The following is a 20,095-nucleotide window of genomic DNA, read 5'->3' on the forward strand; positions in this document are numbered from 1 at the left end:
GCATCTCCAAAGCTTTAGGCTGTTATTCTCCCATCCTTTCCAAGCTGGTTCCTGAGCTTGGAGCCCGGAGCAGCGCCCGGAGCGGCACGAGAACCCCCTCAGTTATGTCACTGGGATGTATTTTGGGAGTTTTTGCTGAAAGGAAACCGCAGTTTCGTGTGGGGAAATCGCTCGGCGTGGCGGCGGCCGCACAATGCAGCGGCCCAGCGAGAACACTGGACGGGCTTTACGGGTGCTTAGGCATGGAAAGAGCCATCAGCAAATCTCAGCTGGCTTTTCAGGAGGGTCAGGCCAGTCCCCCCCTTCACCCCCCACCGTGTCACAGGCAGGAAAAACGGGCACAGAAAGGGCAATTTCGGGCACTACGCGGAGGCAGCAAAAAGCAGCTGAGAGTCTCCGTGGTTTCCTTCCTCAAAATTACCCTGCCCCTGCTCTGAGCAGCACAAAAGCTGAGTCCAGCAGGGATACTCTCCCTGTAGGATCGGTGGAATCGCAGCTCTCCAAGGAAGGGGCCAGGAAGAGGCAGCAGCTTCTGGATCATCAAGGAAGGACATGAACCTGCTGGAGCAGGGCCAGGGAAGGCCAGGGCTGGAGCCCCTCTGCTCTGCAGCCAGGCTGGGAGTGTTCAGCATGGAGAAGAGAAGGCTCCAGGGAGAACTGAGAGCCCCTTCCAGTGCCTAAAGGGGCTCCAAGAAAGACGGGGCAGAGTTTCTGGCAGTGCCTCTTGTGACAGGACAAGGGGAAATGATTTTATGCAAGAAGATTTAGACTAGATACAGGGGAGAAGTTTGTTGCACTGAAGGTGCTAAAACCCACAGCTGAATGTGGCTGGTTTCCTGAGGGAACTGGGAGTGCACCTGTGGCTCCCTGTTTTCCTTGCTTACATAGAAATTGGGAGAGAACCGATTCAGAACCATAGGGCTGAAGCCCCTCTGCCCTCTCTGCTCCTCCTGCCTGCACTGCCTGGCTTGGCCAGTTCCCATCCCTGTCCCTGTTAAGGTGTCCCTGCACGTGGAGGAGCAGAGCACAGAGCAGTGTCTCGGTGCAGGATCTGTCCCCTGAGCCAGCAGACAGGGTTGTGCAACCCTGCCATGAGATGCTGGTGTGCAGATCTCACGTGGGGCCCCAAAGGATCTGATACAGCAAATAACCCCTGAGATGGGGCAGGGGATCACAGAATTATAGAACAGGCTGAGCTGGAAGGGACCTTAAAGCTCATCTCGTTCCACCCCTCTGCCACGGGCAGGGACACCTTCCACTATCCTAGATTGCTCCAAGCCCCGTCCAACCTGGCCTTGGACACTTCCAGGGATGGGGCAGCCACAGCTTCTCTGGGCAGCCTGTGCCAGGGCCTCCCCACCCTCACAGGGAAGGGTTTCTTCCTTATATTTAATCTAAATCTCCCTTCTTTTAGCTCAAAAACATCTCCCCTTTTCCCCCCCCTGCCCCTGCAAAAGAGGTGACACTGCCTGAGGGGTGGTGGGTTGGACACTGGCACTGAAGCCAAGACCAGGCTGTAAACTCTGCATGAACCTGCTGCCACTGGCACCTCAGCACTGGGAAAGGCAACCCCCAAATCCAGTGCTGCCACACACAAAAGGCTCCCAGTGCACAGTTCCTGTAATCCAATTCCACGCAGGACAAACCTCCGGCGTCCTCCACCTTCCCAACAGCAGCTCCATAAAACAGGACACTTGCAAACCCCACAGACTGACACCAGAATAACCAGGGGATTGCCTTTGCCTCCTGCCAAGGATCCAGTTACATCCCACTGAGCGCTGGGAGGGAAGGATCAGGGTTTCATAAACAGGAAGGGGATGGTGTGAAGAACTGCAGCCCGAGGAGAGGCAGCTGCTGTCACATCCACAACCTGCCCAAGCGGGAATGGGGGGGTCTCCCAGCAAAGATTCCAGCTGCTCCCCAGGAAGCACTGGGTGAAGATGACCTCAGACCCCTCCAGCACCCCCATCTCCTGGGTGATGGAATGTGGGAGCTTTTCACACTCCCAACTTTTGCATGAAGTCGTTTTACGGGACCTACTCCAGAGCAACAACCCACCCTGTGGAGCAGCAGCTCCTGCTGTGGAGGGAGCCTGAAACGAGTGGGAAGCAAGAGGTGCTGCAGCTCTGCAGAGGAAGCGAGGCTGATGTTTGCTGTTGTGGAGAGCAAAGGCTGCTCCGCCTGGAGCTTTTTTCTTTTTTTTTTTTTTTTTTTTTTTTTTTTTTTTTTTTTTTTTTTTTCTCAAGTGGTGGTTCTCAAAAAGGGGAACAAACAAAGCAGAGAAACCTCCCCAGCCACCACCTGCCCTCCTGCAAAGGCCTTATTTGGGCAGGGCTGGCCCTCGGTCTCATTTGCAACCCAAGGGCTGGCCAGAACCTCGTCCTTTCGTGGTGGATCCCCTTCAGTGCCCCCAGGAGCCTGAGAAATCCTGTGGGGTGCTCGTCCCTGAGCACCTCCATCCCTCCCTGAGCAGAGCCGCTGAACTGAAGGGTTCACGCTGGGGTTCCTGTGCCTGAAGGGAGCCACCAGCCCACACAGAGGACAGGCTGGACCTGTGCAGGGTGGGGGTGGGATGGGGAGAAGGAAGCAGAGCCTCAGGGTGAGCCATTTTGCCACGGGAGGAAGTGCTGCCCACGGCGAGGGGGATTGTGAGATGGCCGTGCCAGCAGCTGCACATTTGAACTCAGTTTTGGTGTTTTTTTTTGTTTTTTTTTTTTGCTGCCATCCACCGACTTCCAGGAAAGCTGAGCCACCCCCACAGGAAACCTGCCCTCGGGGGGATGCTCCAGCTGCTCCGGGACCTCCCACGTGTCACCAGGTGCCTGTGCTACACACCCAGAGCTGCCACCGCCACGTCAGCACCGCCACGCCCCGCAAAAAGCAAAGCAATGTCATCGCAGCTCCGAACCAAAGGGGGAAACTTACACAAAATCCAGCCCTTGTGCCTCCACCACAATCCCAACAGAAATTCCCCTCGATCATTCCCCTCCCTGACATTGCTCAGGACTTGTTTGGCCCGTTATCTCTCCCAGGTGCTATCCCTGTCTCAGAATCCTCGTGAATCCGAGTCACAGCACCAAAAAGGCTGCAGTGGGTTGACCCTGGCTGGGTGTCAAAGCCACTCCCTCACTCCCCTCCACAACCAGACAGGGGGGGAGAAAAGAGAACGAAGGATCCATGGGTTGAGATAAGGTCCAGGAGAGACCCCTCATCAAATACCAGCACGGGCAAAACAGACTCAAAATGGGGATATTAACCGAATTTATTACTAAAAACATCAGAGCAGGATAATGAGAAGTAAAATAAATCTTTAAAGCACCTTCCTGAGGCGGGTCAGGAGCCAGGTCAGAGTAAGCAGCTGAAAACAGAAGTCCAGCCAAGCAGAACATTTTGTGAGATCCCACCAGTTCCATTCAATTGCCAAAAATAAGAAAAAAAAAACAAAGGCCACCTGGGAGAATTGGAGAGTTTCATTTGATCGAATTCAGTGGGCACTGCTGTGCTCAAGGATTAAACACCAAGGCCACCTCTCTCAGGCTTACACACTCCACACACACAATTAAAGAAAACAACAATTTGAAACCTCAAGCAGATTAAAAATCCTCTCTGCCCAAGAGGAGGTTCTGTCCTGCTCCCCTGCACATGTCCCAACAGGTTTGTTCCCAGTACATCCTTCCTGGGCCATCCAGCTGCTCTCACTTCCAGGCATGAAACCTGGTGGGCTCTGCTTTGCTCACTCCAGCATCATCTCAAACATCAGGATCCTGCATCACTGCCTGCTCAAAGTGAGGATCTGACCACTGGCTTGCTGAATTTTTATAAGACAGAGTTAATTTTGCATTAATATATGAATGCCCACAAGTGGGAAAGGTCAGGGGGAAGAGACATCAGAGCTCTCACTTGAGCTCCTCGGCCACTTCCAACCACACTCAGAGCAGGAAAAGCTGCAGAATCCAGTCCTGGGTGTTTCATAAAAGCAGGCAGAGGAGGATGGAGGGAAAAGATGTGCCTGTGCCCATATGAGTCATCAGAGAAACAGCAACAGCTTTTGCAGAAGGAGGGAGAAACAGGACAGTGTAAATCTTTGGGGTCAAGGACAGCAGTTAAAAGAGGAGGGAGATTCTTGGAGCAATCCAGGAGGATCTGCAGGCAGAGAGGGCTTCCTTAGCCCTTTAACTCCCGCTGAACAAGGGCACTTCCTAACAGACCAAAGCCTCAGGGATGTCAGGGCCTGGGGAGGAAGGGCCACCACGGGGTGGCTTTGAAGGTGGAACTCCTGGACAGAGTCACTGCTGCAAACACAGCCAAGGAACACCAGAGACTCCGGGAATGGGAACTTCCCAATAAGTGGATAAGGCCAGGGGCGGATTCCTGGCAGGAGCTTTGCAGGAAGGGATTACTGAGAGGGAACAGGGCTGCACGTTTCACCCCACACCATCTCCAAGGACTGTTTTATCAGTGCCCTGAAAAACAAAACCAACCATAAACGAGGGAGGGGGAGGAAATCCAGGGGACACAGACAAGCCTCTGCCCAGTGGTAACGCTGGTGTCTAGAAGCTCTGTTAACCACTGCCTTCATGCCCAAACCCTTGCAGGGGCAGAGCAGCCAGGAGAAGTGAATGACCAGGTCTGTCTTGGCAAGGATAACACCAGCAGCCTCACCCCATACAGTTTTAAACAAAAGCCTGAGACCCTGAGCATCCTAGAAGCGCTCTGCCATCCCCCTCGGGATAACTGTTCTCCACTCACAGAGGCAGCCAAATGCTCAGTGCAAAATTAACTTGCTGACCCTTGGGAAGGACTTTGCTGCCACTCTGAGCAGTGATCCTGGCTCCCCACAACGGGGGGGGACAAGCAAATCCCTAAAAAGGGAAACCTCAGGCCAAGGCAGCAGAGTTTTTACCTGTGTTTGGTGTTTAGATGGAGCAGTTTCCCCTTTTTTCATTCTTTTCATGGCCCCTTCTCTCACCAGCACATTCACTCCTCCTGTGTGTCAGACAGTGACCCACATCCCCTTCCGTGGAGGTGGATGGAGAGGAAGGAAACACTGCAAAATCCTGGAAGCCACAGACAGCCCCAAGCCCCAAGCCCCGTCCAACCTGGCCTTGGACACTTCCAGGGATGGGGCAGCCCCAGCTGCTCTGGGTAACCCGTGCCAGGGTCTCCCCACCCTCGCAGGAGACACGTGGAGGTATCACAGCAAAGATGTGATGGGTGGGCCCTGTCACCCCAAAGGGGCTGGAGGTGACAGGTGCCAGTGTCTGCAGCCACAGGACAGGCTGTGCCACCCCAAAGGGGCTGAGAGCCCAGGGCACCCTGCCACCCCTCGAGCACATTCCAGCAGGTGGCACTCGGAGCATCTTTAATGCCCAAAATGGGTTTCTGTTCCGAGACAGGACGGGAAGAGCCCGAAGCATCCATTTCATAAACATTCACATCATAAACGCCCCTCTGGGAAGACTCAGCACTCCTAAAACAGGGGGATCTCAGAAATGATTATGAGGGATGAGGGGTTTTCTCAAGCAAAGCCTGAGGGTGAGAAAGGGGAGAAGGCAGATGGTGGCTCACACAGCAGCGCTCCCGTCCTTGTGCTTCACAACATCCTTCTTGATCTGCTCGGTTTTTAACTGACTCATTTGACCAGGGGAACCCAAAATATCTGCTTTATATCCGAGGGAGGGCTTCAGGTCCCTTCTGGGATGGAGAGAGCAGAGAGACTCCAGCGCAGGCACCCCCCTCATGCTCCCCACTCTCCTCCCCTCTCCTGGCTCTCTCCAGGGGCATGCTGGCAGCAGATCCCGAAAGTGTCTTAAAAAAAAAATAAATAAATACGATTTCTCCACCCTTTCCAGGCACTACAAGCCACAGCTGGCCAGGATCAGCTGACAGTGAGCTGTTTGGGCTGAAGATACAAGCTCAGGCAAAAGATGTTCCCAAACCCCACCGAGACTTCCCGACAGCTCCGGTGCCTCTGCTGTCAGGGAGCAGGACTTTGTGCCCAGTGAGATGAGATGCCAGAGAGGGAAACACCTTTAGCAGCCAGGAGGTGATAAGGAACTACTTAGCTAGGCAGCTTCTAGAGAGCAAATCAGTCTCCTCTGCAGAAAGTGCAAAGGATACTCCCCTTCCTGCAGCCCTGCACACACTTCCCAGCAAGGAGGAAATGTCTCCTCTCAGCAAATTCCAAACAACTCAGTGCTTTGCTGGTGGTAAAACCAGGAGACTCCATCCCAGGCTGTCCTAAATGCAGAATCTCACTCGTTGGAACCAGCAGGGAAGCACCACCTTCCACCTGGCTTTTGCTTTTCAGTGGGGAACATGAAAACTCCTTCTGACTCAATTATAAAACACAACTCTGGTTTCACAACAAGCAGCAAGACTTGTTTGCTGCCCTTGGAGTTACCGTGGGATGTGGAAACTATTCTCTATCGCAGGAATGCCGGAATTCCATACTCCTCCCACAGCACACGTGCTCCCGGCGGCCCCCTCGCTGCAAGACACACAAAAAAGTGGTCCCAGGGCTTGGTAAAGCCTTTCCCTGGTGCCTGCTAGGGGGCTGGTCTGAGGCACGTTGTGGGAGAAGTGGCTGTCACGTTTTCAGGGTGCCTATGAACTGCAGGAGTGTTAAAAGCTAAAAAAACCCACCCCACAAACCCCGTGTCCGAAACACGCCCCGAGCTGTGTGTGTTACCAACACCCTGGTGAGAGCGCTCAGGGTGAGCATCTGCTGTAGCAAAGCACTGTTTCATCATTTAATGCTGGTAAAAAACACGGATGCAGCCAACAGCCACCCCTGCCACGGCTCAGCTGCTCTGCACGGTGGGTCATGAGACCACAGCATGAAGGTCACTCTCCATCCCCTTCCCAAGCAGCACAGCATGGGAATTACAGCCAGCCTGAACACTGGGAATACCCTAGTTTGTCCTGTTCCCCTAAAATGATATTTTAAGGAGTTTTCCTCCCTGCTCTCTGCCCATGTGGAGACCCTGGTGGTCTCCTCTGACCCCAGTGCTGGTGCTTCTCTGCTCGGTCCTGGTGCAGAGCCATCACCTCTGTAAGCAGAGGCACATTCCCAACGTGCAGCCAGGCCAGCCCAGGCTGTCCAGTTAAATCCACCTACTCTGAGAGTGGAGATCAATGCAGCCACATCTCAGAGTGCTTTGGGAGCACAAAGAGATCGCGTCCCCAATCCCCTCGGTACTCCTGGAGCCACCAGCAGCTCTGCCCAGCCCGAGGTTTCAAGTACAAAGGAGGGATAAACGCCTTCATTTCCAGTATCCAAAGGGGTGACATTTCCCAGATGTGCCAGGGAAACCCTTCCTTCCTCGGAGCACAGGTTTGCAGTGAGATCAGTGGGAACTGCTGGGAGGAAAAGCCTCTGCTTCTCTCTCCTCTGAGGCTGCCCCAGGCACACAGCAAGGGGATTTCCTAAGGGTGAAGGAGAAGGGCTCCAGGCAAGGCAGGAATTCTTAGAGAGCTGGGTCTGCTCTCCCTGGATGGTCCCCAGCCCCGTGACAGCCCCTGGCAGGCAGGATGGTGTAACCAGGGGGAAAAATATTGTTGCAGCTTCACCTGGAGCTATGGAAGGAATTTAATGCTTGTGTCCAAACTAAGCTTCACTTCCAAATAAAGCTGAGACTTGCAAAGCTGCAAGAGCTTCAGGCAGATTGCTTTGTGTGTGCAGGGAGAGTCATGGAGCCAGTGACCCTCAGTAAACCCAGCCAAGGGGACTCCAAGCTCCCAGCTGCTGGGGTGGGAGGATCCAGGGACACAAGCCCACTCTGATCCCTTCAAAAATCAAATATGAATGAGTTCTTCTGGTTGAACTCTTCTAGGTCCTCTTCAGTGCCAGCCCTCACCACTGTCCCTGGCACAGAGGGAGCTGCCACTGCCCCATTCCCCGTCTCCATCTCCCTTTCCCTCAGTCTGGGAGAGGAGCCCGTGATTCCTCTGTGGCTCTGGGGAAGTGCTGGCAGAGCTCTGCCTCCTGTATCCACAAAGAAATCAACTCCAGCAATCCTGTGCCCCCAGCTCAGACTGCCAGGAGCAGCCTGGGAAAAGAGAGGGTGGCAGGAGGATCCCTCGCTTCCCTGTGGGATCAGGAGCTCTTTGACAGAGAGAAGGAATCACAGATTTCCTCCAGGTACAACACAAAGTAACCGATTTTCATGATTTTTTTAAAAATTTTTGTCTCCTTCAGTGAAAGGGGCTTTCTAGAGACAGAACATGAGGCAGCTTCTGTGAACCCACGAGGGGGGTGGAAATGGAAGGGAAGAAACCAGAGTGGTTTGGGTGGGTTGGGGCACCACGTGGGAGGGCTGCTGGAGCCCTGCTCCGCAGCCTCTGCCGCATTCCTCCTGTGCAAGTCCTGTAAACTGACCCCTCTTCAATTATTCATTAGAGCCTGCAGCTCATCAGACACTCTGCTCCTCAAACAGGCATTTATTTGTGTTTTTTAAGAGCTCAGAAAGCTGCTGTTCCCCAAAGCCCGGCCCTGCCAAGGACGGAGAGCAAAGACTCTGCCAGGAACAGGCTGGGAGCTGTCAGGCACTGCTGGAGAAACAAACCCACTTGATTCCTTCAGCTGACAGGACTGAGCAGCCAGTTTAAACTTGGAGTTTTAGCACTAACAGGCTGGAAAAGCCAAACGTTGAGGGAGCAGCCGTAGCTGCAGCCCAGTCCCTGCGGGACAGGGGGAAAGGCGGATTTCCAGGCAGCACCACGAGAGGTTCTGCCCCCACCAGGTTATCCCCTGCCAGGGGGGACCAGATTGGCCAGAGCACTCTTGGCTGGAAGCAGCAGGAGAGGGGCAGTGGGCTGAGAGGGGATTTGCTGAGGGACCTGCCCCTTCCCACAGCTCCACAGCTGCCCAGTTGTTGGAGAAAGCAGCAGCAGCTGAACAAACACACGCAGCTCACTGCAGGGCAGCCACTTGTTTGTTTTGAAACCCTCCACTTTAAGAGGCTGTGATTAGTGGTGTCCAGCTCTGACAGGGATCACACACCACTCTCAGCCTGGAGCTCACATGCAAGGCTGGCACGAGGGCTCTCCCTCACCTGGACCCTTGTTGGGCACACAGGTCAGGCTGGACGGGGCTTGGAGCAACCTGGGCTAGTGGAAGGTGGAACAAGATGGGCTTTAAGGTCCCTTTCCATCCAAACCATTCAGTGATTCTATCATTCTGTCCAGAACAACACACACTGATGGTAATGTTGGTAATACAGGTATTTCACTGGCCAGAGCTGTCCATGCCCAGCATTCCTTCACGCCCTTGCAAGATGCAGCAGGGGAAGGACCTTTCTGCAAGCTTTACCTGGTCAGCACATGAGGATAAACCAGCAGGAGCTACACAGGTCTGGGAAGAAGCTTTGTCTTCCCCTCTGCTGCATTCCCACAGCCTGAGCAGGTGGGGCACCTTGTGCCTGGTTCATGTGCAGGATCCCAGCCCTCACTCCAGTTTCAAAGGTCTCTTTTATGGTGCAGAGCTGGAAGGGTTTAGTTATTCCCTTCCCCAGTTTTCACTGTGCTCTGTGATTATCACCCAGGAACAAGCTGATCAGCACCCCCAGCCCTCGCCACGTTCCCTCCTGGGAGAGTGTGGGCTCACTCAGCACTGCAAATCCACTCCTCTGCTTTTCATTATGAAGTGATTTCTCTAATTGGGTGTTGTACTTCCATGCATAATTCCTCACACTTGGCACCTTCAGGGAGCACAGGCTCACCCCTCAGCCATGCTGGGTGCAGAGCAGGCTGGCAAACCCCGGACATGAGAGGTTCCATTCTCCCACTGAATTCAGTCGCTGTTCCCCAGCTGAACAAGGACCAGTTTCAGCCAACCTGGCAATTAAAATCTGGAGAACGCAGAGGAGAACAAGGCTCAGCACCCAGGACCAAAGCACAGCGCTGCCGACCAGCCCTGGGCAAAGCAGCTTTCAACCACCAAAGAGGATGAGAAAAAAAACCATCCTTGCACCTAAATTTGCCAAAGGCTCCTGCTCCTGCACTGTTGGATCAGCAGCCTGCGTTTAGGGATGTGACCGTCCTGTTTTCAGCACAAATCCCAAACGACAGCCATCGTGAAGAAAATTAACTCTGCCCAGCCCAAACCAGCACAAGGATCTCGCAGGCATTCCCAAGACACGCAGGCAAACGCACCAAGGAACGGGGCTTGCAGGGACTTGTGCACCACAACTGTTCTTGAAAGGTGGAATCCACAGGAGGTTGTGAAATGCACCAGCGCTTCCTCAGTAGGAAGCTGAGTTGGAGGTACAAAAGCATCAAGAAAGTCCCTGAACAAGGCCAAAACCATCCCCTCACTAGCTCTGCAGTGACCATTTCATCGTGTTTCAGGCCCAAAGACCCAGAAGTGCAACAACAGCAGGCGAGACACCAACGGAGGCGTCCGACGCCACCGACCTCGCGCTACCAGCCGTGGAGTTCCCGGCTCTTTTGAGGAACTCTTGGATGCCCTCCTCTGCAGAGTGCCTCTGGTTATTGCCCAGGCAAATAAGGACTGCACTCCTGGCAGCATCCCGCTGGCAGGGACAGGGGAGGGACGCTGGCAGGGACAGGGGAGGGACGGTGCCGCTGTGTGGGTGTTGAGTAATCGCCGCTGTCGCTGCTCCGGGTTATTTTTAGAAGAGATCACAGAACGAGCCGCAAAAGGATAGCGAGTACAAACCTGGAAAGAAAGGTGCCTCTCCCCCCTACAGCTCTCCACACACAGCACAGAAGGGTGTGGGAGGGAGCCTGAGCAACCTTCAGCTCGAGAACAGTCACCTCAGATGGTGACGGCCGCTCGCTTCTCCTGCCTCAGTCCTTGCTGTGGGTAGCGCCAGTGCCAGAAGCTGCTGCTGACGTCTACACTCCAAGTGAACTGAAAAACACAGATATTCTGGGTGCTGCCTGTGCCCCCATCTGCAGCATCTCAGGGCAGAGCTTGCCCTCGAGTCGAAGGTATGTGTTTATAGGAGGGATTTCGCTCGTGCTGGTGGCAAACATACCTTGTACAAACTTGGAAAACGCCGCCGAGGTTATTTCGGGACCACGCAGCGGGGCTTTGTGTGTTCAGAATTACCCAAAATGGGATTGTCAGACACTGCTCATGGGCATTTTGGCCGTGGGGCCTCAGAAAAATGGAAAGCAGGACACCTGCACCAGCACAGGGCTCTTGTGGCTTCCCTGCTGTGGGATGTTGGACAACTTGCCCACTGCTCTGCTCCAGCTTGGACTTCACGTCCGTGTCCCACAGACACAGAGCAACTGCTTTTTGGCCTCTATCTCATGATCTTTCTGTGGGGCAGCATCTACAAGATGCAATCAGCCAGGGTTTGTCTCAGTGATGTTCTTCAAAGAAAAAAAAAAAAAAATCTTAAATGATTTTTAAAGCAACATCCTGCAGCAGCTTTTAGGGGAGGGCAGTTTAGCCAAGTGTTTGAAGATGAAAGAGGCAAAGTCTGGAGTCTTAGAAACCCGGCTGGAATCCAACCAGGAGACACAGATTACTTTTTTCCCCATGCCAGAGATGCAGGCACAGTGAGGAACCATAAACCCACTGTTGTCAGGGGAGGGAAATGCACAGTTTCGGTGACTTGAGTTTCATCTGACCCACACCAGATTTCCTTGCAGGCTGCTGGGAAAGTGCCAGGCCAGCAAGTGGGACAGAAAAGCAGAACATGCAAGTGGGATGCAACAGCACTGCTAGAAATCCCCAAAAATTCCAGGGGGGGAAAAGAAAACCTCAAAAAAAACAAACCTGACTGAAACATAGAAAATTGGGTTTTAGCTTGAAATTTCTTTTACTAAAAATACAACGTGACCAACTGGAAAAACAACACCACAAGCCCCCAGAGCCTTCAGCAGGGACGATGATTCAGAGGGAGAAGCTGCCACGGGGCCCTCGCTGAGGGTACAGCACACGACAAGCTCTTGACAACCTGCTCGGCAAGGTCGCCCAGGGCAAATCAAACATGTTGTGTCATTCTCCACAGCTGGAGCGTGTTATGGATCAGGAAAGGAAATCCTGAAAGGATTATGATTTCACGGTACTGAAATGGCTCTTCTGCTCTGGAGTGTCTTGCAGGGCAGAGAGGAACGGGCACAATTAGGATGCTGTAACAGCATCAGCGCTCAGTCCTGTACTTTGGGGAGGGCTCACGTCAGAGAAATTAGGTCCTTCAATGCCAGGCTGTTCGTGTGTGGGGCAGGATGAGCTTTAGGTGCCTGAAGAAGGAGTAGCAGGTTAAGACCCTTGCCCAAAACGTGGAAGGCAGCAGCTCAGCTCCCTCTGCCATTCCCAGCTGATGCCGATGGGGACGCAAAGGGCAACTTGGCAGAAGTGGAGCTTCTCCCAGCCCCACCAAGGCAAGAGAATAAACAGATACCAGGCACTCAGCGAGGGCAGCTGTGCCAAAACCATCAAATGCTCTTGTACTTCTCATCCCCCCTGGCAAGATCACAACACAGGGAGAGGCGTAAACACGGCACCGAAACACCCCAGGGATTCTCACTTCTCACCCTCAGCTCTGGCCTCCAGTCCTGCTCCCGTGTGCTGGACCAAGGCAGCCCTTTGGGAAACCTCCCAGGCCTGTCTGGATGCCCAAAGGGACAGGAAAATGGGGGGTTTTTGTCTTTCCTCTTGCCCATCTCCAGTCCCTCGCGCTGCCAGGCGCACTCATCCCGATCGCAGCGCAGCAGCTTACGGGGTTTATAAATAGCCAGCTCACACCCCCCACCCACCTCGGAGGGACGGCTTGGAGATGTAACCCTGGAGCAGTTTTACCTTGGCTGGAGGGTTTCCACCTTCTTCTGGAGCTGCCTGCCCGTTCTGCAAAGGAAGAGAACCTGCTGTTAGCACGTGCTGGCCACGGGGCCGCTCCTCACACCCCTTGCCAAGGCTGGTGGCTTTGGGAGCCCTTCACGGGGGACAAACGGGGCAGGGTGGCACTTTGGACGTGGCACAAGGTGGTTGCCATATATCGAGGGGGCTCTTGTCTTTTAACTTGTTGAAAACAGGTTTTTGCCCAGAGAGAGTCTCTCCCCCAGCCCCTCAGATGAAATCAGGGCTCCTCAGACACCGAATGTTGCTTGTGGGGTGAACGCCATGCCCTGAGGTGGTGGGTGCAGGATGATCCATCCCACCCCTCCTGCACCCACACCGTGGCTTTCCCTCCACTATCCCTCTGGAGAGACTACTGGAAGCAGCGAGCAGGGAGGCTGGTGCAGCAGTCAACAGCCATTGTGCCGTGACACCGGCTTTAAAGGGAACATTTATCAGTTATTTATTACCCTATCCCAGCTGATAGGCTGCAGGAACTGTGCCCCACCTGCCTGGCCCCGGGGTCCAGCCCTGCACAAAGTCACAGCAGGTGACCTGAGCCACGTGGAGTGGCACCAACCCGTCACGGGGAACACGGGAGGGATCAGGTTCAGCGCTGGAGAAACCAGCGGCAGCAGAAGTGGGTGGGATTTCATTAAGACACAGATACTCAGAGCAGGATAAGCACGTACAGAAGGTTTTCTGCAGACTGTGGAGAAAAACAAGGGCAAGAAGACTTTGACACCTATTTGCACTGCAGTCGCAGGCTCCAAAAAAATCATGGAGTTCCTCCCTTTCCCTAAAAGAACAAGGCCAATTTATTCACTCCTTTTCACATGTTATGGCCTAAGAGAAGAGTTGCAATGCCAGTGTGTTTTGGCCTCGGATTCTTAATGGAATGACTGGGTTTTAGAGCCTTTCAGGAATGGACAGAAACAAAGCCAACTCTTTCGCTGGAGAAGCAACAACTCAGTGATACAACCAGCCTGGCTTCTGTCTCAGGACTCCACTATCCCCTTCCACCCCTTGGGCCAAATTTAACTCACTACCTTTTAATATCAAGCAAAACTTACCATTGCTGATCTTGACAGAGCTTTGGGGCCACAGTGAAAACTTCCCTCTAATGCTGCACTTGCTTTCTGCAACATTCACTGGGCACTCTCCTGCGTCCCACAGGAGGGTTTGAAACCACCACTGCTGGGTTTACACTGCTCAGCTCCCTGCTCGTGCCTGGCTCACAGTAACAGGTGTAAGGCTAAAAAGCTGAATCTAAGCCCAAGTTTATTTTTCAGACACTTCAAATCCACAGACAGTAATCCAGAGTTTCCACGTATCTTCATGTTTAAGTCACTCCACTCAGTCCAACCTGTGCTGCCCCAGAGAGCAGCTCAGTCCTACATCACAGAGGAGATCACCAGCCTGACTCTGGCTCTGCAATATTTGCATCTTTATGGACCTACTTCGAGCTCCACAACCCACCTCACTCCCAACTTAAGTTCACGAGTATTTTCAATCAGTGACTGAAAAAAAAGCAACAGCACCACCACACAAGCCAAGTTCCCCCAGAGGAACGTTGTCCTGATGTTTACAGGGAGCTCTTGGTGCCATCAGCACAAAGAATAGCTGAGCAGTGAAGTAAGATTTGTGTTTATGAACAGCCCCCACAACGAAGGGGGAGACACAAGCACTGGAGATAACCAGGCTTGGACACACACTGCTGTTTACTGGCTCAGCTGTCACTGATCAACAATTCCTAACTGGCTGCTAATCCAAACCAGGGCTCGGGGAGGGCTGGTTTTGTCTGAAACAGCTTAAGAAGCAGAATTTCTGTGTTGGACAGAAGGAAGCAGTGCCTGGCTTGTGGTCTGGAGAGCAGATCTACAGGGCAGGTGTCAGGAGAGGAGTGAGTTCAGTCAGGGTCTGTCCAACCCTTCAGCTTCAAGGGTAAGGTGGGAGACACCAGGTGCCACCCATGGACCCACCACAGCCCAAGTGCTGTGTTTTGTCAGCTCCCTGCTCCAGGGAAGGCTTGTCCTACACCTTTGCTGTAGACAGAAATCCATCCTACCTGGGGATGGAAGGGATGGGGAAAGAAAGAGAACAGTGCCCATGCCAGGGAGGTTTCCTGGTCCCAGAGGGATGAAGCTCCTGATGAAACAGTTGCACTCTCAAGCTGACATGAGGCAGATGTGTGGGAGAGAACTGCCAAGCACTTTCCTTCCACCCCAGAGCAAACCCAGTCCTTATTCCCTCATATGGAATTCGAGGGCCATTTGTAACTGTCCCAGATGGAAACACACGGTTCAGACTCATCCCCAAGATAAAACACAACCATTCACCGCATCGTAAGCAGAGCTGGAACAGTTTGTGGGTTTCTTGGTTTGACATTTGCCTCTTTAAAATGCTTTATTTCTGCCCTCCCCTCTGCACAGAGAGCGAGCGAGGGCACGTGTGTGTTTGCCTCCCTGCCTGCAGATGCCCTCTCAGAGCACACTGTTCTCAGGGCTGGAAAGGAACCTCCTGGATATCCCAACTCCAAGAAAATCCCCAAGATCTCCCACGGGCAGCAAGCAGGCAACGTGTACTGCAGGAGGAAGGCAGAGCTCCTTCCCTCGGGGCGGTGAGGAGCTGACAGAGGCTGTGGCAGGGCAGGGCTCGGGTTCCCAGGGGGGAGCAGTGGCCTGTCCTTGCAGCTTTCCAGCCTGCCCTGCTCTGGGGTGAGCGGAAACAGGGATTACAGAGCTAATCTGATGGGCACGTGGAGCAGCCCGGCAGCGAGGGCACCTCTGGGTGAGTGACCCCTCCAGCTGCCCGAGGGGTGACACAAAAAACCCTCCTGCACACGCAGTGCTCCAAAGTTCCCTCGGTAGAAAAGCATCCCGGAAAACAAGTGCGCTCAGTTACGCAACTGCCTGGCTGAACTTGGGAGATATCTATCTTAGGACGTCTTGTGTTTTAAATCCTTTTAATTCCGCATAATCCCCGGCACAGGGAGCAATTTACAGACCAGGCCAGTGTGCTCTGATGTGAAAGCAGGACGAGTGGCACCCCGGCAGGACCGTGGGGATGGTGCCCCACTCCTGCTGTGCTCTGTGGTTACACCACTGGCACAAGTCATCCCGGGCTGCCGGCAGCTCTGCCTGGAAAAGCAGCCTGCTGCTATTTCTGGACCTTCTGACCAGTCGTTTTTTGAGATGCCCAAAACACAGCCTGGGTACCAGGCACCCAGGAGATGCTCTTTCACTCAACTCTGATGAACCATCAAGCACTCAGGCAGGAAGGAAGGGGGGAAAAAAACCCCTTCAACCCCAGAGCTTCTGCTGGTTTGACGCAAGAACAGGGAATTTTAAAATGATGATTATCGTTATTAAGTGGAGCGTGTGGATCTTGCCTATTGCAGATCAGAGAAAGGAAATCATTCTGCAATAATAGAGATCTCCAAGAGAACTCCTGCAGCCCAAACAGACCGAGGTAGTCTCTGCACAAAGCATATCAGAGACAGTCACTCGGCTGCCTCCCTTGTCTTTTGATCATAGTTTTTGCATTGTGCAGCTACGATGCTTGAGAAGGAGTTGTTCATGAATAGCTCCTGCTCGGTAAAGAATGATACAGGCAAAAATAATTAGCTTGAAGTGGTTGAGTTTGGCGTAATCCCACGTCAGTTGCGTCGCTGGATGTTTGGGTAATGAGAAAAGAATTTAAAGCAAAGCAGAGCCCTGATGACGGATCCATCGCTATGGGGATGAAATCATGGAAGCACGGAATCCCAGAATGGTTTGGGTTGGGAAGGACATGGGCAGGGACACCTTCCACCAGCCCAGGTTGCTCCAAGCCCCGTCCAACCTGGCCTTGGACACTTCCAAGGATGGGGCAGCCACAGCTGCTCTGGGCAAACCTGTGCCAGGGCCTCCCCACCCTCACAGGGAAGGATTTCTGTGTCATTCAACTCCATCCTCCAGCGCTCGTACTGTGACCCAGCCAGGTTTTTCTACTACATAAGCAATATTCAGAATAATATAAACGGAATGGGGAAAAATAAAAAATCAAAAATAAAAAAAAAAAAAAAGAAGGAAAAAGTATTACAAAGCTCAGTCCCCAGGACTGAAGGACGTGGCTCCTGCAAGGAATCAGTTCAAGCTCCCACTGTTACCCACTCCCACGCATTTCCCTGGCACAGCTGAGCTCCAGTGGGCTGGGACACGGGGCACCAGAGGGCCAATCCTCCCGGAACACAGTGGAAAAACCCCAAATCCCTCAACAATAGGACTGATGCCTCCACCAGCGCGGTGACAGCACCTCTGCTCCGTGACTCAGAAAGCAAAGGTCGGAGGAAGCCGGTTTCTAACCTGGATGGCAGCGATCCCAGGGCAATTTACGTAACTGGTGTTCCAGAAAAGTCTCCTCGCTCTCTCAGTGGTGCCACCTCTCCCAGGAGCGGTGAAAACTTCCCCCTTGGGCCCCTACCCTCGGCGATTTTAGCCTGAAGGTGCAAAACTCCTCCCGAGCTTTAGTCCCTCTGCACTGCTCACAGGTAGTGCTGGATCTCAGCGAGCTCTTTAACATCTGGCCCAGGTGCAGAGGTGAAGAACACCTGTATTATTTTCCTCGCCGGAATCGAGGGTGTTTGCTCACCACCTTAACCCAAAAGGGAGTTAAACTGCTGATGTCCCGCCCGAGAACTCGAGATACAAAGTCGATCTGCAGAAGTATCACCCGCACGTGGTGCCCGACCCTGACCTGTGGCCAAGGTGAGGCGAGGGAAGGGGAGAGCCAGAGGCTCCCTCCAGTTTCAGTTTACAATTAACACACCCCTTACCGGTGCAATGAGGAAAACAGTCCCCGCTGCCCCCGGGAGCCCCGCAGCTGACTCGGGCTGACAAACACACGGGACATCCCCCCGGGCCGTTTCCTCTCGGAAGCGATCCCGTGGTGCTGACACAGAGCCCGGCTGGCACCTGGGGGACCCGGGATTAGGGAGTCAATGAAATCTCGCCCACGGCATCCACAGCCCTGGGCGCTGGCGTTAGTTTCCTCCCATTGTGAGTCTAGTGGCGTTTTCTGGCTTCTCAGGCGTCTCCCTACTTAGGAAGGGAGAAACCACAAATAAAAAGCCCTGTCTCCCAGCCCTGGCTCCGGGCGCGCGGTGTGGTTTCGGGAATCGCCGCGGGACTTCCCTCCTCTCCCACCTTGGAGCACAAACTCATCCCCGTGGCTCCAGCGATGCTTCCGAGCAGATGCTCCTCACCCTTGGCCCAGGCAGACCCTTCACACAGCCCCCACCTGCACGGGGGGCTCCAGGGGAAGCTGTGCCACACCTGGCTGATGAAAATTAGGAAACCTCGCCTCCGGTGGCCAACACACCTCCCCGCTGTCCCTGCAGCAGGGCTGAAACGCTGCCCGCACTCCAAGCAGAGATCTTTTAAGAGGTAATTTTAAATAGGAACGAGCAAATCTGACTGATTAGCCATCACAACATCCCCAGGCACGATAAAGGGCTGTGACGGCATCAAATCCTGCCAGAACGATGGGAAAGCACCACAGACTGCTAAACACCTGGGGACAAAATCCCCACCTTCCCTCTGATTTCTCCAGGAGAGCTGCTAGTGCCAATCTGGATGAGATGTTTAACTAAAGAGTTGCAGAGCACAGTGCCTCAGCCGGCTGCTCTGCAGAGGGTGACAACTGCTGCAAGCTGTCCCTTCATCGGGAAATGGCTGTGGCGCGAGCCATGGACGCGGACAGGGGCTGAGCACCATCCCGCACATCTGGCTGGGGGGTCTTAATGAGGAGGAAAAGGAGCCAAGCGGGAGGGAAGAGCAGACGTCCAGCGAAGTGACACAGGACTGAGATCGGAGTTGGCAGCGCAGGCCTGTGCGAGCAGCCGGGGCTTGGAGGGCGAGGGAGACCGCGGGAATAAAAAAAAAAAAAAACCACACCACCACCAAAATTGAGATATTTATCCCCCTGGGCCTTCAGCGGGGTCCGTTCTTCCACGGAAAAAAAAGAAAAAAAAAAAAAAAAACCAAAACGGAGGAAACGTGCCCGGGAGATTTGGAAGCGCTGCCTGCGCTCCCCGAACCATCACAGCCTGCAAGGGCAGCGGCGAGCCCGGCATTCCCCCCCGGTGCCCCGACCCCAGCCCCGGGCGCGCACACCGAGCCCCGGAGCGGCCCCGGCAGCGCTCGGCTCCGGCAGCCGCGCTCCTCCAGCCCCGGGGAGAGGCTCGGGGCGGGCGGCACCGCATCCCCCGCCCCGCCGGGGTCCCGCCGGGGTCCCACCCGGACGCTCCTTTGTTCGGCGGAGCCCCCCGCCCGCCGCCCCGGCGGTTCCCGCTCACCTCCGGGTCCAGATGGACCAGCTCCATGTCGGGCCAGGGCTCGGCGAGCTGGGCGAGCGGCATCGCTGCCGGCGGGTGCCCGCGCCGCCGGGCTGGCTCCGAGCGCCGCCGGGCTGGGCACCCACCGGCTCCGCGCCGGGCCGGGGCGGCGGGCGGGGCGGGGCGGGGCGGGGCGGGGCGGGGGGCGGGAGGCTCCGGGGAGGGGCTGCGGGGATCCTCCGCCCGGAGCATCCGGCACGCACAGCCCGGGGAGCGATGGGGTGGGAGCGTGGGATCGTTCAGGTTGGGAAAGCATCCACCGCCCCGGTCGAGAGCATCGGGTCCAGCTGTTCCCCCAGCACTGCCGAGGACACCCCTAACCCACGGCACCGAGTGCAGCATCTTACATGGGTTTTAAATCCCGCCAGGGATGGGGGTGAAGAAATTTCCCCTAATATACAACCTGAACCTCTCCTGGCACAGCCTGAGGCCGTTCCCTCTCATCCTGTCCCTTGTTCCCTGGGAGCAGAGCCCGACCTACCCCCCTACCGGGTCCCCCCTCCTGTCAAGGAGTTGCAGAGCCAGAAGGTCTCCCCTGAGCCTCCTTTTCTCCAGGCTGAGCTCCCCCAGCTCCCTCAGCTGCTCCAGCCCCTTCCCCAGTCCCTTCCCTCCTGTGGACACGCTCCAGCCCCTCAATGTCCCTCTTGTCGTGAGGGCCCCAGAACTGCCCCAGGATTCGAGGTGCCTCATCCGTGCCCAGCAATGCTCTGGGATTCCAAATTCCAGATGTGCCAGGAGTCACTGCTCATCACCTCCTGCAGTGCCCCCAGTCCTCCCTACAAAACAGGGATAAAGAACACATCCACCTTTGGAGAACCTCGGAGGAAAGGTGCCTCAAGCACAGGAGTTCAGAATTCCTGGCAACTCTCACCTGCCAGGTTTCTCAAATAGGAGAAGGTTTT

At 54.6% G+C, this 20,095-nt stretch overlaps 1 protein-coding gene across 2 annotated transcripts in view; it reads right to left on the reverse strand.

Annotated features, from left to right (window-relative positions):
- RPS6KA1 (ribosomal protein S6 kinase A1) overlaps positions 1-19,293 on the reverse strand; it is a 38,053-nt gene extending 18,760 nt beyond the window's left edge. Inside the window, exons 1-2 of one of the 2 annotated variants that reach the window (XM_027903923.1) lie at positions 19,155-19,293; positions 12,782-12,826 (exon numbers count right to left, since the gene is read on the reverse strand). In XM_027903923.1, coding sequence (XP_027759724.1) covers positions 12,782-12,826; positions 19,155-19,217 — 108 coding nt within the window. In that variant the 5' untranslated portion in view covers positions 19,218-19,293. The remainder of the gene's footprint in view (positions 1-12,781; positions 12,827-19,154) is intronic. The other variant, XM_027903924.1, reaches the window with a different exon arrangement.
- Positions 19,294-20,095: the final 802 nt, after the last annotated feature.

This window comes from Empidonax traillii, unplaced genomic scaffold, assembly GCF_003031625.1.
Source record: "Empidonax traillii isolate 1590-97213 ecotype Southwest subspecies unplaced genomic scaffold, ASM303162v1 scaffold1000:size392382, whole genome shotgun sequence".
NCBI lineage: Eukaryota > Metazoa > Chordata > Aves > Passeriformes > Tyrannidae > Empidonax > Empidonax traillii.